Source organism: Hydra viridissima, unplaced genomic scaffold (assembly GCF_058129835.1).
Source record: "Hydra viridissima isolate aposymbiotic clone 2 unplaced genomic scaffold, HvirCarnegie_v1 scaffold_2, whole genome shotgun sequence".
NCBI lineage: Eukaryota > Metazoa > Cnidaria > Hydrozoa > Anthoathecata > Hydridae > Hydra > Hydra viridissima.
The window spans coordinates 1,522,080-1,538,999 of NW_028324301.1; the positions used below are offsets into that span (position 1 = coordinate 1,522,080).

A 16,920-nucleotide genomic window follows, 5' to 3' on the forward strand; every position below is an offset into this window, starting at 1 on the left:
CAGCTAGAGCATGGTCACCATAAACTTCAACCAAAATACGATGACTTTCGGTAGCACTTTTCTTCGTGTTAAAGTAATGAAGAAGAATCCCCCGTAAAAACACTTTATCAGGAACAAAAATCGACTTTATCAGTTAAATTAAAAATAATGTTGTTTACGCTTAAATCAAATGATTTATAACGAAAATGATGCGCAATAACAGTGATCTTCGCACGCATGCGTGGCTAAACGAAACGCTGAGACAATAAGCTAGTTTCGTAATCCCTTGTCAAACCACACGAATTAATTCCTAGACCAAATATTTCATGCAAAATCCTACAAGCTCGACAACTCTTTAGTTTCATTTTTAATTTTGCTCATCCTGTGTTCGTCTCCTACTAAATGTTGGCATATCTCAAATTGGGGGGACATCACTTTATCACCAAAATTAAAAGCAATTTCGTTCAAAAACAGCTTTTTTATTTTGAAAACAAATAAGTTTTAAAATCTTTCGCCACAATTGTCAACTGCACTCTTAAAATTCATCCTAGATAATTGTTTACTGGTTGTTCATTCGTTTTAGCATTTGAAGACATTTTATAAGAATCTTACTTTGATACTCTCAATACTTGACAGCAGAACCCATTTGCGGTGGTTTAATTTTTATTTTGTCGTTTTTTTATGATTTTTTTTTTTTTATGTCCAGTTTAATTGATTTAATACATATACACTAATGATTATAATTATAATGACATGATGTCATAATAAATATGATATCAATAATAGATATGATGTCAATAATAAATATGGCACGAATTTCCATTTCACCCTTAAAATAAAGCCGAGTTTTCTAAAGTTTATCAAAACAGAACTATGAATTTAAAGCAGCAAAGTTGATGGTGTGACAAGTTTAGATTTATATAAAGACTTGTTATTTTTGAACAGTAAGTTAATGGGTAAGATACGGTAATTTTCCCAATCAGATAGCACGAATAGTATGACGAAATTTAAGTTTCGTTTAGCTGCCAAAATGCCAAGTGAAAATGGGATTATTTAGATTATTGTGGTTATATTCCTCTCTTCGTAATTTTTTTTAAAAATATCAATTATTTTTGCACAAAATGGATATTTTTCACAGAATACCCGACAACAAAACTGTTCGGGTATTATTTTTTAAAATGGTAATAGGGTTCGGGTACCGATATGATCAATAACTTTCGGGTACCGATAATTTAAATATCCCGATAGATTGAGTCGGGTCGAGTATGAAATAGAAACATAATAGACAATAGAAACCATGTAGTTTAAAGTAACCAATGACTTAAATGTTTAATCTCTAATGATCATTTTTCAAACTTTTTAATGTTTTGAGAAAAAAATATTTTAATCAATTTAAAATTTTTTTAATGTGTTTTTTAATGAAAGTATTTTCCAAATAGATGAGTCAATGAGGCATGTCTTGTTTGATAATTACCCTCAGTTACGCTGACTCAGTTTTTTTGAATTGACGCGAAAATTATAGATTTACAATTAGTGTCATAATGATATAAAAGCATGCATAATCCAAATTGATAAAAGTCGGTCTGTCGATAAAAATAATGCAATAACTTTTTTTAATTAAATTTTGGATCAAAATCTCTTCAAAACTACCTAAAAATTACCTAAATCTCACTGTTTTTTACAAAATATTTTATCGGATCAAAGAATCTCGAGAAATGCTGAAAAGTAAATCTATGTATTTTTGAAAATCAAATAAAAAAAAAAATAAAAAAAAAAATCCAAAACATGTCTCATTTTTTCATTAATCAGTGAGATGTTTACACGGTTCACATCTTCGACTTTTTCATCATCAGCATTTTTTTAAAGAACAATTTATTTTTTTTGAAACAAAACAAATAGTAAACATATAAACAACATCTTGTTTTAAAGAAAAACAAATCGAAAAAAAAATAATTGAAAGACAGAAACAGAAAGAAGGGAATAGAAAGTAGAAGAAAGTAGAAAGAAATAAGTCAACTTCAAAATAATTTTTACAGTTAGATCTACAAAGTTATAAGATTCCAGAATAAAATTTTGCAACACATGTATTCTATTACTTTGTTTCATCTAGGAAATGTCCAGATCCGGTTAGGAACCGAACGAGCCCGACCAGTACGGGTATCGGACACCAATGACAGCCAAAAAAAATTTTAGCGGACCCCGTTTACCTGAACGGGTATTACCCGATAATCCCGGGTAATAGAAATTTTTGATGAAAAAGTTTATAAACCTTAAAACTTTGTTTTCTAATTTAAAATATTTTTATCATCTTTTAAAGTTATTTTCTATACGTGAACTAACAAAAACACATTTGAACTAGGGACCCGAGACCCGAACTCGGATCCGGGTAGTTGTTTCGGGTATTACCCGAATATTTAAATTCGGGTAATTACCCGAATGTTATAAAATACCCGTTTCTTTTTAAATCGGTTAATACCCGATTGTTTTTAATACCCGATACTTGATACCCGTAGAATACCCGTAGAGATTACCCGATACTTGATACCCGTAGAATACCCGTAGAAATACCCGTAGAAATACCCGAAGAAGTAAAAATACCCAAAACAGTTCAACTCATTTCACTTATCATATTGAATTACAAATAACAAAAAAAATTAAAATATAAGTATATTTGTACTGAAAGAGTTCAAGTTTCAGGATTAGCAAAAAATTAAAAGTAGCCTGGCCATTTTAAATCTGAAATTTCATCCAGTAATTTACTGTTCTCTTTCATGAACACTAGCTGCTCCATTTTACTAACATTTAAATTTGTTCTCCTTACAGTGCAAATGTTCCCTGCACTTGAAAACACTCTTTCAGAAGAAGCAGATGAGGCTGGGATAGCCAGAATCTGTCTTGCAAGCCTTCCAAACATAGGGTATTTGCCTGAATTGACCCTTCAAAAGTCCAAAATGTCCACTGTTTTCTCGGCTGGTGCATCACCAAGGTATCTGTCTACCTCCTTTATTACGTTTTCTTTTGCAGTTGACTTCCCTCCTTTGTGCGTGTATGTTGCTCCATACCTTCGTGTGTGGTGATTGTCCAACAAACTAGCCATCAAACTGTCGGCATCCAAAAAGTCATCGGCCTCTATGTTTTGGGATGAGGTTTCAGGTGGTGTGGGTTGCAGTGTGGGGTCTCTGTCAACAAGGTCCTTCAGTGTGTTCACAAGGGTGTTCCTCGCAAGGTCAAAACGGTCTAACCCTTCTGTCATTGCTCCTTTTGCTTAGGGATCCAAGAAATGGGCCACAGTGTACTCCATCTGTACACTTCCACAATGTGGGAATTTTCTATCGATCTCCAGCAAAAAGTAGTTTGTAATTTCTTGGATTAAGGGATCCTTCATCAATTTATGAGTTGTCTCAAGTCCTAACTTTATTGTAACAAGCATGGGTACAACCTTGTGGATGGTGACTGTTTTGTCGGCAGAAACAGAGTTTGAAAATACTTCAAACAACTTCAAAATTCTAATAATGGTTTTGACTTTGCTAATCTCAGATTTGTCTGGCATCAATTTTTTCAATTCTGAGCCAGATGTGTCACCATCAGGCCCAACTATTTGCTCCATGGCTGGTAGAAGCGCAATTATTGATTCCAGCTGGGCTAAGTCTGAATTCCAGCGCGTTGGACAGTTCTGTACCAACTTAGTTGTTGTCATTTTAAGTGCCTCAGCTTTGTTGACAAGATTAATTGTCCTCTTTCCTGAGTTGTGAAAATAGTTTACCAAACCCGTCATCTTTTTGTGAAGTAGATTCCATTGTGGACATATGTACATTTTCTTTTCCTTGTCTTTTGCAGCTAGTGAACCCGTGACAATCAAGTGGATCTTGTGGTCGACGCACCACATGTTGGTATTAATGTCACTATTTGTTTTTGATCCCTTTTGAATGTTTGCAGCGCCGTCTGTAACAATGGTGATCCACCTCACTGTTTTGGGATTCAACTCTATTTCGTGAACCATATCTGTTATTTTGGCACTGATGTTATTTGCCGTATGGTCCTCTGGAAAATACTTCATTGCGAAAAGGAATCTTCTCAGGCGGAAATTTTTGTCTAGGTAGTGTCCTGTCAAGCTTATGTAAGAATGATTTGTTCTGGCACTCCAGATATCTGATGTTAAGGCAATTCCTTCAAGTCCATCTTTTTCTGCATTTAATAAGTCAATAATTGTTTTTTTCATAAATTTATAGATTTTTGGAATTACTCTGCAACTCAGTGTATGTGCTGAAATTTCATTGTATTGGCCTAAGGTAGCACTTTTAAGCATGCGAATGAATGGTTTAGCTTCCACTACTGAAAATGGTTTCATCTCTTCTACCACCCACCTAGTGATATCTGTGATCAGCCTTACTTGATGAATATTATCCTCATCCCAGACCTTTTTATTCTGGGCTTTCCTCTTCTCCGGTTCTTCTCTTGGCTTTTTGGTAGGTGGTTGCTGTGGTTCAGATAGTCTAACTAGTGATTGCAGTTCAGAATCATCAGAATTAACCTTAAAAGAGTCATTTGCCCTCACTCTATCTGCATCTTTTTTTTCCAATTCTGTGAACAGATCTGCATGTTTTCCTTTGAGGTGTTTGCGCAAAACACTTGTACATCCTTGCGTTGCTGTAAATTCTTTACGACACTCTTTACAGGTGGCTTTGTCGTCATTGTCCTTAGTGAAAAGTTCCCATATTTTTGATGGTTTAGTCATCTAAAAAAAAATAAAATAATTTATAAAAAAAAAATAAATAAATACATTGTTACCCGAATTTTTTAAAAAATTACCCGACTAGCGGGTAGTTCCGTAATACCTTTTTCTTTTATATTGTCTAACATTAAATAACCATTAAATAACTCGTTATCATACATACATACATACACACACATACATACATACATACATACATACATACATACATACATACATACATACATACATACATACATACATACATACATACATACATACATACATACATACATACATACATACATACATACATATATGTATGTATGTATATATATAAATATATATATGACTTGAATGTTGACATCTTGTATAAGAGTGTATGTTATGTTAATAAAAAAACATCAAATAATACTCAAATAATAATAATAATCAAATAATATTATTCATATATATAAATATATATATATATATATATATATATATATATATATATATATATATATATATATATATATATATATATATATATATATATATATATATATAGGAAGGATTTAAAATAGTCATAATTAAGTTAATAAAAAGAAGACCTTAAAGTAGTCATAAAAAAAATTTTAGAAAAATATAAAACTATTTTACATATTTTGTTTTGAAAAAAAGTACGAGATTAAAACGTACGACTAGTGCGTAGTTCCGAATTACGGGTAGTTACGATGACCGCGTAACAAAAGCGGGTAGCGTATTAAATGTGCCCATAATTATGAATGTGGTCTAAGTCATATATTTCTTGTTTCGAGATATTTAATGATTCGCATTTGAATAAATTAAAAAATTCCGTATAATGTTGTAATTACAACTACTTTTTAAAGGTTCATTTTTGACGATATCGTAAAAATTACATTGAATATATTTAGTTTAAAATCATGTCGTGTGAAATAAGTGATAAATTCTTTTTTTTTTAATTTTGACTTAGACCACTTTCATAATTATGGGCACAAATAATAAAGTAAATAAATTTAAAAAAAGAAATTTTTACTTACTTTTATATTTAAAAGGTGATAGCACAATGTTTAAAAAAAACTGTGAAGAATTGAGTATTAATTCCACCTATTCCATATAAGTATCAATTTTTAGCTAATTAAAAATTATTACTTACATAGAGTAGGTAGAATTAATACTTATATGGAGTATTAGTTCCACCCACTTCACGTAAGTATTAACTTTTAACTAGTTAAAAATTAATACTTACACGGACTGGGTGGAACTAACAAATAGAAATAAATATGATATTAAAAGAATTGAAATAAAGTTAAATTTAAAAAAACACAGTAAAAAAAAAAAACAACAAAAAAAAAAAAAAAAAAACGAAAATACCCGATCGCGCGAAAACTTCGGTTCGAGGATCGGGTAATTTTTTTACTTAAATTCGGGTAATTTTATTACCCGAATTATCGGGTAGTTCTATTACCCGATAAACCAGATTATCGGGTATTTTTATTACCCGATTTTCGGATACTTCTACGGGTAATTTTATTACCCGACTTTCGGGTAAAGATATCGGGTAATAAAATTACCCGATGATCGGGTACTTCTACGGGTAATATTCGGGTAATACCCGACCCGAAAGCTTGGATATCGGGTAGCTGAAGTTATTAAAATTACCCGTCTACGGGTACCCGCGGGTATTCGGGTCGGGTATTCGCTCCCTAATTTGAACCTTCTTTTCTGTCATTAAAAAACATAAGACTTTATAAATGTTCTAAATTCAATTGGCATTTTTTGACATTTCCCATAGTTTGGCTAATTTATGCTACAGAATCAATAATTTGTTAATGTTTATTAAACCAGATATTGTTGCTTTTCATAAGGTTATTTTCTGAAGTATAGACAATAAATATTGGTAAAATATTTATATAAATGTTTCTATAAATATTACATGATAGTGTATCATTGAAAAAAGTCATAAAAACTATTTTTAGATTTTTCTTTGTTTTGGTTGTATAAGTTTGAAAAACTTTCTCTATTAAATAGAAAAATTAACTTTTTTATACGTTTTTGTAATGAGAATAAGACTAGAAAGTTTATAGTCGAAATGCAAACTTACGATTGATGGCGCCCGAATCTTCTACTGCTCATGCATTTATTTTATGTCTTTACAAAGTATTCTTTTTGCAATTAATGTGAATTTAATAAAATAAAAAAAAATTAAGGCGAAATTTCTTGATCTAAATGTTCGCAAGTTAAATATGTAAGATGGAAAGAAAAATATCATTCAAATGATTTAAAAACTCGGAAAAAGAGAAAAAACGTTTATGAATCGTGAAGAGTATATATTAGCGCTAGGAATCCTTTGATTGAATAATTTTAACTTTACAATTTGAAAAGGTTTGGCGCGACAGAGTTCGGCATAAATTCTGATCCACAATTTTTGTTCAGAAAAAAAAAAAGAAACCTTGACACGGCCATTATGCTGAAGATACATAAAGGGGCGATCTCAGTTTTTAATTGGAGCAAAAAATAAAATAAATCTAAGTCCTAGTTGAAGTTTTTTTAATGAACAGGTCTTTTGATAAAAACGTTAGCTATGAAACGACGCTTAGTTCTAATTTGCATCATCTTCTTCAATCATTTTATTAAAAAGCTAAAAATAGAGAGAAAAAAAAAGAAAAATTTATAAAAATGAACACATAAAAATAAACTTCAGATCACTGAAAAATAAACTTCAGATCATTGAAAAAAATTTACCTGTAAGGATAACCATGGTACTTTCCTCGAAACACAGATAAAATTAAACTAAAAAATAACACAATTATTGCAAGTCCGATTATCGTAAACATCTTCCGCTTTTTGGAGTCGTTCTGCGTCATAGCGTTGTCATTAAGCAGAATAAAACCGGCGCTAATGCAAGCATCTAGGAGAACGAGTTAAGTTTTTTTAAAAAAAAAAAGAAAAAAAACTGCTTAGGAGTTTGGCACATGCGCAGTACAAGTAATTTATTAGCGTGACCTTTATAACTTTTTTGTGTGACAAATTTTGTATGTATGTATATGTGTGTGTGTGTGTGTGTGTATATATATATATATATATATATATATATATATATATATATATATATATATATATATATATATATATATATATATATATATATATATATATATATATATAATGTAATTTCTACTACACTTTATCACACAAAGTCCTATGTACAACTATGTATGGTCTTCAAGAATAACTATTTACGAGCTGAAAAGAATAGCATTTAGTGACGAATCTAAAACTAAGACGTCATCAATCGAAAAAATCGAGTCATTCTCCAGACACCATAATGAAAGGGTTATTTAGTCACTTAATGACTATTTAACTCCGAATAAAGACATTGTTTTGGAACGAAAATCTGAATGGATATTCCAACAAGAAACGTTTCATGCCACAGAGAGAAAAAAAAATCTCTTGATGAGAGAAAAACAGTGTCGGGTACTTATTACTTAAATCTAATCGAAAATGTGTAAGCAATACAAGACCGAAAAATCTTCAAGAAGCCTGAAAACGTTGTTCAGTAATTTATCAATCGAATGTCAAAAAGTTTTTAATTCTATTAGAAGAAGGGCTGAACGTTGTGTCAAGAAGCCATTTTCGTGTTTAATCTGACTTGTGCGCAAAACTTATGAGTAGCTTTTTTTTTTTTTTTTTAATTTTTTTTGGTTTCTTCAACTTTAATTAAAGCATGCATATTTAAAAAAAAAAATTTCAATTTTAAAATTCTTGTTTTTGATTCTTTTTTTCACTTTTAAAGAAAACTCTCAAAACCTTAAGTGTGTTGGAATTTTGATCAGCGATGTAAATTATAGAGGTAAGAGATTCTATATGAAAAGATACATAAGACAAACACTATGTAAGTTTCGGCTATCAACTGGCCATCACTGCTACCATGAATGTAAGCCTAAAATATTTAGAGAAAAAAACTAAATTTAAAATTCTTTATGTAAACATAAACATATAAATATAAAACAAATATTTAGTAGTAATAAAAAACGTAAATAAGTTATTGAAAATGCTTACAATTTCACCAGTTTGAGGATTTCGGTGTGCGTATGGTGGTCCTCTAATATGGTTCCACATTTGACCAGATATCATTATAAAAACAATTGCCTAAATAAAAAACATTTTTAAAAACCTAAATTTATGTGTTTAACCCCAAAAGAATTGGAATGAGAAAAATTGGACAAGTATTAATAGTATTAAGTATTAAATATAGACAAATGAGGTTTTTTATTTTTATTTATAAAGATTCATTCAATAGGATTGCAATCCACACTGGTTCAAATATATTACATTTCATAAACAGCAAATGTCATTTTTCAAAGATTTATTCTCACACACTAAACAGGTAAGAAAGAATTTAACAAAATCAAACCAAGGCAAATATCGCCCAATAGTCTCTATTGTAGAGCACTTCCAAACTTTTTCTCTTCACATACAACAATGCACCAATCAAAGCCAACAAAACACCAATAGTCATTGCCATCACATAGTTAGGTGGTCGCATAATATGTATCTGTTTTTAAAAATCCTTTATTATAAACTGTTACATCTACAAAACACAAAACTGTTTTTTGTAAACTTCTAAGAAGTTTTGAACTGTTGTAAAACTCATAAATTAACATTCAAGAAAATGAGAAATTAGAGAATTGAGAACAAAATGATTTTCATTACATTTTACATTTTTTTACAAATAAAATCTTTCAGAGATCTATATGATCACTTAAACATACAGAGTAAGTACATGAAGAGACATACCGATACATCTGTTCTGTCAGCCACCCATTTGGCCAATTGTTCTGCAGCAAATCCTTGTCTAAATGATATGAACAAATTGTCAATTTCTACTAAAAAATGGTATTTATCATGCACTAATTTTAAGTATTAGATAAATAATTTATTCAATCATATTAGAAATTTTTATTTTGTTTTTACAATTATGCTAAATATGTAGAGCTATTAGAAAATGAATTCAAAAGACCATCCAGTTATTCCAAAATCTCAATAGCTCTTCAATGATCAAGCTTTTTTGTAATCTTCCTAACAAGAGCTTAAAAATTTTTAATTTGATGAGAAAATTAACAAATATTGAGGTCTCAAAATTTAAAATCAATTTCAAAAATGGTCATCTTCTGGCATCTTTGGAATACTTGTAGATATGAAAAACCCTTCAACATTTGGGTACATAACTGAGTTGACTGACATAAACAACCTTTAACCTACAACCTTAAATTACATTTGGGTAAACTTTAAGGTAAACTTTTTTCTCTTTTCATAACAAATAAAAAACTTGATGAACTCACTACTATGCAAAAGCAAAAAAAAATAATTTATTATTCACATTTTTCATAAAAAATCTTCATCATTCATAAAAAAAAAAAAAAAAAAAAATTTTACTTGAAAAATTGCACTACATATCAAATATGTAAACAAACTCTAAGTCATAAAAAAGTATTTAAAGTACATAGGCATTAATTACCTCCCCATATCATATGTATCTGCTTTTTTTTGTGGTCCTCTGGCAGGAAAATGCATAATTACAGGAGCTGAATTAAGCTTTAACTAAATTTTAAAAAAGATCGTTTTTAAATTTTATCTGCCAAATAAAGCATTTAAGAAATAATTTCGGCATTTAGTAAAAGTTAAAATCAATAATATCAAAATTCTTAAAAAAAAAAAAAAAAAAAATTGTATTACTGATTGGAAAACATCTGAACCTTCATCAAAATCAACCATAGCAAAAAACAATTTGCTGCTAGCAAAACCATTAGAATACCTCCAAGAACTGGCTAGAATTTGATATTCACTATTTACTTCTCTGAAAAAAAAGAGAGAGAAAAAAACATTCTTCTTTAAAAAAAAATTTTTAAGGAAAAACAAAAACTAAAAAAAAATGTAAAAAAATTAAAATTTTAAAAAATATTTCACATTATAATTATATTATATAAACTATACTTTTAAAACATAAACAAATTTTTTGTCAAAACACATAAAATGTCACATATTACAACACTATCTACATAACATGTTATATCAATTAGGTAGAAAACCTACTTGCATATAGAGCATTGTCTTTGTGGAGATAATGCAGTGAGCATAAGAATGATTGAATAGTTCTTTGGTGCAGATTTTACATACTGCCTATATTTGTCACCATTCATACGAACAACTGGCCGTCTGCTATTTAAGTCTATCAAACTTTGAACTTTCTGTTCCAACTGAACATTTACACTCTGAGAATAAACGATTAATTCAGATGATTAAATCTCAAACACATTAAAAAAAAATCAATTTAAATTTTTTAAAAACTTATTTATAATAGATTAATTGGACAGCATAAAATTATAATTTCCCAATTCAATCAAAATTAACTGTAATTAAAATCATTTAGGCAAATTGAAAACTTATGATATTTTTATATTCATAAATAATAACATGATATTTTTTATATTCATAAATAATAACAGTTTACAGGTGACCAGGTTTTTTAAAACCATCTTAAAGAATGTACAAAAATCATGTCTTTTTTTGTTTATGACAATTTTATTGTCATGGTTGCATTCTAAAATTGATTTAAATTCTTTTTGTTATAATTCATGATAACTCATATTTTCTTCGAACAATTGTTTTTTGGAATAATTTGAATGTTTTGAGTTTAAGTTCAAAATTTTCTTTATAACAATTTTTTAAAAAGAATGTTTTAAATTCAAAATTTAAGTTGCTTGTTATTTGAATACTTATTTTAAAGCTGAAATATTATCTTTGCTACTGTTTCTTAAAAACATATAAAAACATATTGGTTATATTTATTTTTGGTCAATTTAATATTATCAATTTTATGTTCAATATGTATCTAAATATATATTTTAATTACATTTTAAAACTAGGTTTGTGTATCTAAAAAAAAAGGTATTTGTAGTCGCTAACAATATTATTTGTTTTCGTATCTTTACTTTGAAAACAAAAATAGTGTTGCATTGACTGTGAATTGAAACATTTTTAATATATATATATATATATATATATATATATATATATATATATATATATATATATATATATATATATATATATATATATATATATGCAGTTTCTAGTATCCCTGACATCCAGTAAACTTAGTAGAAATATTTAAGTTCTGAAGGCTCTATCAATTTCAGTATGATCAAAGTATTTTCAGTGTAATTTGTTTATAGCCACTTTTCTGGAACTATTTAACTAAATATTCTTAACAATAGACTCATTGAACTTCTCAGACAGGTTATAATCCCATCATTGCTATGAATACAAGTTTATATAAAAAAATGATATCTAACTTTATTATAAACTAAAATTTAAAAAATTTTTAATTCAGACTGATTGAATCTCAAATCACAATTTTAATTATACAAAATTTTTCCTTAATACAATACTTAATCAATACCTGGTAAAATCGATATTCACTTAATACTAATCAACTTCAATACTATGAAGCATAATAATAATGAATAAAAGGTATGAACATTAAAAATGATAGCCATGCAAAATGCACTGTTGTTTAACAATCAGGTTACTTGTACCCCTTTTAATCCTGGTATCACTATGCTGGTTTTGACTTTACACCATTTAACTTCAACTTTTAAAACTGCATAAGCAGTTGATAAATAACTGTTAGTAACTACAATTATCATGATTTTAACATTATCATCATGCTGTACCTGACTAAATTACTCTTTAATGCCACCATTTCAAGCTACATAAAAAGTTTACTTTGAACTAATTCATCATCTTGACATCATCACATTGATCGTGATTTTATACCATTAGAAATCAATATTATAAACCATAAAAGCAACGGATAAAGAGTTGCTGATATTTACAATCATCGTAATACCTAAAATTAGGTATGATGATGGTACCTAAGTATATTTACAACCAATTTAGTGAAGAATAAAAATCAGAAATAAGAATAATTATGAAAAAATGATAATTATTTAAACAAAAACTAAATACCTCTTTAGACTTTTTTTGTTTGGTACATTCAGCAAATTGTAAAATTGAGAAAATAATAGCTATTGCAACGAAAAGTGCAAAGCGAGACGCCATCTTAAAATTATACGAAACAACACAACAATTGTCCGTAAAGAAAAATAACGGGTTAAAATACCGTGTTAAAGGCGATGCTTGCTGAGAATTACTTTAGACTATTGTCTAAAAGCTGACACTACTATTAGTCCACTGAGGCAGTGGCCTAGGGTGTCAGCTCACTGGAGGCATTATTACAATATAATGACTGTGCCGGCGTCCCTATTATTTATAATAACATTTAGTTAAATATTTTATTACCTTTTCGCAACATCTCTGTACTGCTCGGGCGTCGATCATGGCCGCTGCGCTACCGTCCTAGCCAGACTTTACATAGGATTGGCTAGAGGCAGGCAGCGCTGTATAGATTTCACCTGCAGACTGTCGGCATATTGAATGATGAAATCGTCACCGCCGCATTTATAAGGATTCAAAGACTCATCACCCCTCAAGGTTTTAAAAACAAGACTGAAATTTCACACCATGGGCAAAAAAGTTTTTGACTAGCTCACTAAAAATCTTTGCACCAGTCCTGATTGGTCTAGATTAGAATTTAAAATGAAAAATTTGAATATCACCACTAAAAAATAGTTTCCCTAAAACATCCTTCGACATCAGTTATTGAATTAAATCAACAGTCATCAACAGCCATCAACAGCCATCAACAGCCATCAACAGCCATCAACAGCCATCAACAGCCATCAACAGCCATCAACAGCCATCAACAGCCATCAACAGCCATCAACAGCCATCAACAGCCATCAACAGCCATCAACAGCCATCAACAGCCATCAACAGCCATCAGGTGGCTTCGGACAAAAGCTCAAAAAAAAAAGGGCTTTTGAGAAAACGTACTTTTTTTAAATTTTATGGTTCAACAATTTGTTTCTTGTTTCAAAGAAAAAATTTAATGCTATCTTCAGCTCAATAAAAACTGTCAATACCATCTTTATTCAAGCTACTGAGCAGCAGGTGTTTTTAAGTTTGCTTTACATTGGTAAGGTTAAGAAACGGAGAAAAGAAAATTATCATACCCTTATATAATCTTAACAAAAAGGTTTTTCTTTACAAAACAGTAGAAAAATAAAGATCAAAAAAGCTATGCATAACTTTTTTCGTTATTTGTTTACAAACTAAATAATTCCTATAGTCTCAATCCGTCATCTTCAACTGCTATAATTCGTACTGGCCCGCCACTACCATTTTTAATTTTCATTGGCAAAGCATAAATTGTAACCTTCTTGTTAATAATTTTCCCAATATCCTTTACGTTCTCTAGTCCAGGAATGTTTGCATCTGAAAGTATAACGTGTGATTGAAAAGCTGTCGACTGGCCATTATCAAGAGAAGCTGTGTCAATTCCTACGCATTTAACCTTTAAAGTAAGAAAAATTGTTAAAAAGTTTAGATGGAAAAAAAAAAAAAAAAACTCACTGACAGGTTAACAAGTGAATAAGGCTTATTTAACTCTCTTTAGCGAGCCAAATTTTTTTTTTTGTAAGTCAAATTTATAGAAGCATTAAGTAAATGCCGCTAAGGGGTTTGTAAGGTCACAGATATTGCACTATTTTTTTGACATAACAACAATGCTACTATCAACAAGAGTGCAATAAGAATGCCTTTCTGTTTTGGACTATCCATGAAGCAGCGTCGGGGTGCAAACCGGGAAAATGAGGGAGTCGAGTATCGTTTCCTTCAGTACCAAGGTAATCCTTTACGTTTGACCACTTTTTGCTCCAATCTAAGATTATCAAAGTATTTTTTTAAACCAGTTTTCGAGACAAGATTCAAGAAGTTTTTTAATTATAATCAAAACTGGGAAAACTTATAAAATTAAGAACAAAAAAAAAACAGCAAAAAAATAATAATAATAAAACTCTTACTAACTGATACCGTCATTAAAATTCAGAAATTTTTTCTGAATTTACGTTAACCTCACTTTTACCTTAAATCTATTTAATTTCACAAAATATTTATCATAACATTTATTACAAAATTGATAATAAATTTATAGACACTTTAGATATTTATTGATATTTTTAGAGTTTGATTACCAATAATGAATAGACAGGTCTGAGATACTTATGGAATGACCAGAAAATATTTTAAAATAATGATTGTAAAAGATGCATTCAGTGATAGCTTTACACAAGCACACTTTCATGCGATTATCCTTATTCTTTTCTGCATAAATAATTGCTGATAACACTAAAGGTGTGCATGGAAATAACACTAATAGTGTGTATAGAAATGCATGTTAAAGCCGTTGAAACTTTTTGATGAAACAACCAAGAGTCTTGCATCAAATTAGAGAAAGCACCGTCCTTACAAATACATTAAGGTCATAGAATCCTGTAAAGCCCATGAACTTAAAGGAAAAATAACATTACTATTTTATTTACTTTGTGCTAAACAACCAGGTAAAAATATTCATCCAATTCAGAAAAAAATCGGAAAATGTGAACCACCTGCCAATTACTATGACGTTTATGTGACATTAAAACCCATTTCCGAATAAAATATCAGCAAAAGGTTTTTGAAAAATTTTATCCCGTGAATCCGTAAAGTACGAAGTAAGTGCTGATACAAGTTTAGAAGCAGTAAAAAATATAAAAATAGCCATTTTTGATGAAAAGGCAAATGAGATTATTCAAAACTCCCAATAACACTATCCTTATGTAACATAACTAGCGCCCCCTCACCTTCGCATGCCACACTCCTGCATTCATCCCAGAATGCTTTGCAACTAAGTTTATATAACTTACCAGGTATTAATTGATAAATATGTTAATAGAAAACAGAAAAGGTTTTCAGTATTTTCTGTTTTATGACAACGGTGACAACGCAAATGCAAACTTATCAAAATCTTATTAAATTTGAAATATTGCAAAATGTTTAATTATTTGTAAATTACATAATAATCATTATTTTATGCCATAAGAATGAAAATTTTCTGGATAGTTCATCTGATTTGAATAATGATTTACTAAAGATAAACATAAAATAGTTCTAAGCTAAATAACTAAAATAGTTCTGTCTTCACTTTCGAACATTCTCCTCCCCCATTACAGACTCAGCTTTATTTATTGCAAAAAAAGAGGTTCCAGTGTTTTTTAGTTTTTCAATTCGTTATTGGTTTCTGGTGCTTTAAATTTTCGTAAACAATTAATACCTGTGTGTATCAGAAGAATTGCACCGTTTGGAATTAATCCGTGTCTCTTCTCAGCGATCTTCAGATGATCAATATTCACAAGTAGATCTTTATTTTTTCTAGCCTCTTTTTCTACATCAACAACGAATGCTGGTCCAATCAAATCCTCTAGAGGAATTTCACTAAAATCCAAAGGTTCAAATTTATCTCAAAACAAAACTGCTTGTACACTTCACTAATGTAAAGATTGAAAAAAGAAAAAAAAGTAGAACTTCGATTCTATAACCTTACGGTTCTCTTGTTGAAACTAAAGTGTTTCGGTGCATCTAGGTGTGTGCCACCGTGCTCAGCGGCTCAAAATAAGTTGCTTTCATAATACGAAGAAGAAGTTGCATTTCCAAATGTTTCCAAATTTCTTAACTTAAACTTAAAATCTTTCATTGTTGGCCAGTACACTGTGGTGTTACTGAATTCATGAGTTAAGTCGAAAACAGCTGCTGAATTAACATCGCAAAAAAGTAAAAGTACTAAATACAACATTTTTTCCGAAATTTCAAATAAGTTAATTGGGAAATAAACTTGCTATAATCTTTTCTCGCTTGATAACTTTTTCATTTGCTAATGATCTCGTTTTTTTTTTTTACTATTTGTAAACAAACTTAAAACATTTTCAATATTTGTAGATGAACATGTTATTCTAAATAACGTCTAATGTTTTTGAACCAATCACGATGGAAGTTTTAAATTGATTACCTTAACACAGGGAGAGCGTGTGAAATGAGGACATAATATTCGTCGTCAAATTATAAAAATAAATAGATAAATAATTTAGCACTCTGTAACGGGTAAACGGTTTAAATAAATTCCACGAAACTCTCTAGAGTATTACAAAGTACGAACCGTAATAGTAGTATAAAAAGGAAACCATAAAATATAGTATAGTCTAACGAAATATTTAAAGAATATATTT

At 29.6% G+C, this 16,920-nt stretch overlaps 3 protein-coding genes across 3 annotated transcripts; all 3 read right to left on the reverse strand.

Moving 5' to 3' along the window:
• Positions 1-3,244: 3,244 nt before the first annotated feature.
• On the reverse strand, positions 3,245-4,839 carry LOC149891503 (zinc finger BED domain-containing protein 4-like). The gene is made up of 2 exons (XM_090077176.1): positions 4,789-4,839; positions 3,245-4,714 (listed from the first exon to the last, which is right to left on the reverse strand). Exons 1-2 carry the CDS (start codon positions 4,837-4,839, stop codon positions 3,245-3,247), a joined length of 1,521 nt encoding a protein of 506 aa, XP_089933302.1.
• A 2,163-nt stretch (positions 4,840-7,002) lies between these two features.
• Positions 7,003-12,885, reverse strand: LOC145186110 (dolichyl-diphosphooligosaccharide--protein glycosyltransferase subunit TUSC3-like). Its single transcript, XM_090079093.1, has 10 exons — positions 12,728-12,885; positions 10,790-10,968; positions 10,433-10,553; positions 10,215-10,297; positions 9,494-9,551; positions 9,111-9,251; positions 8,756-8,845; positions 8,573-8,636; positions 7,439-7,604; positions 7,003-7,334 (listed from the first exon to the last, which is right to left on the reverse strand). Exons 1-10 carry the CDS (start codon positions 12,818-12,820, stop codon positions 7,319-7,321), a joined length of 1,011 nt encoding a protein of 336 aa, XP_089935219.1. The 5' UTR covers positions 12,821-12,885; the 3' UTR covers positions 7,003-7,318.
• Positions 12,886-13,827: 942 nt separating this feature from the next.
• On the reverse strand, positions 13,828-16,604 carry LOC145194537 (uncharacterized). Its single transcript, XM_090079094.1, has 4 exons — positions 16,242-16,604; positions 15,972-16,132; positions 14,419-14,540; positions 13,828-14,174 (listed from the first exon to the last, which is right to left on the reverse strand). The coding sequence occupies exons 1-4, from the start codon at positions 16,274-16,276 to the stop codon at positions 13,944-13,946; spliced, it is 549 nt and encodes a 182-aa protein (XP_089935220.1). The 5' UTR covers positions 16,277-16,604; the 3' UTR covers positions 13,828-13,943.
• Between the last annotated feature and the right edge of the window lie 316 nt (positions 16,605-16,920).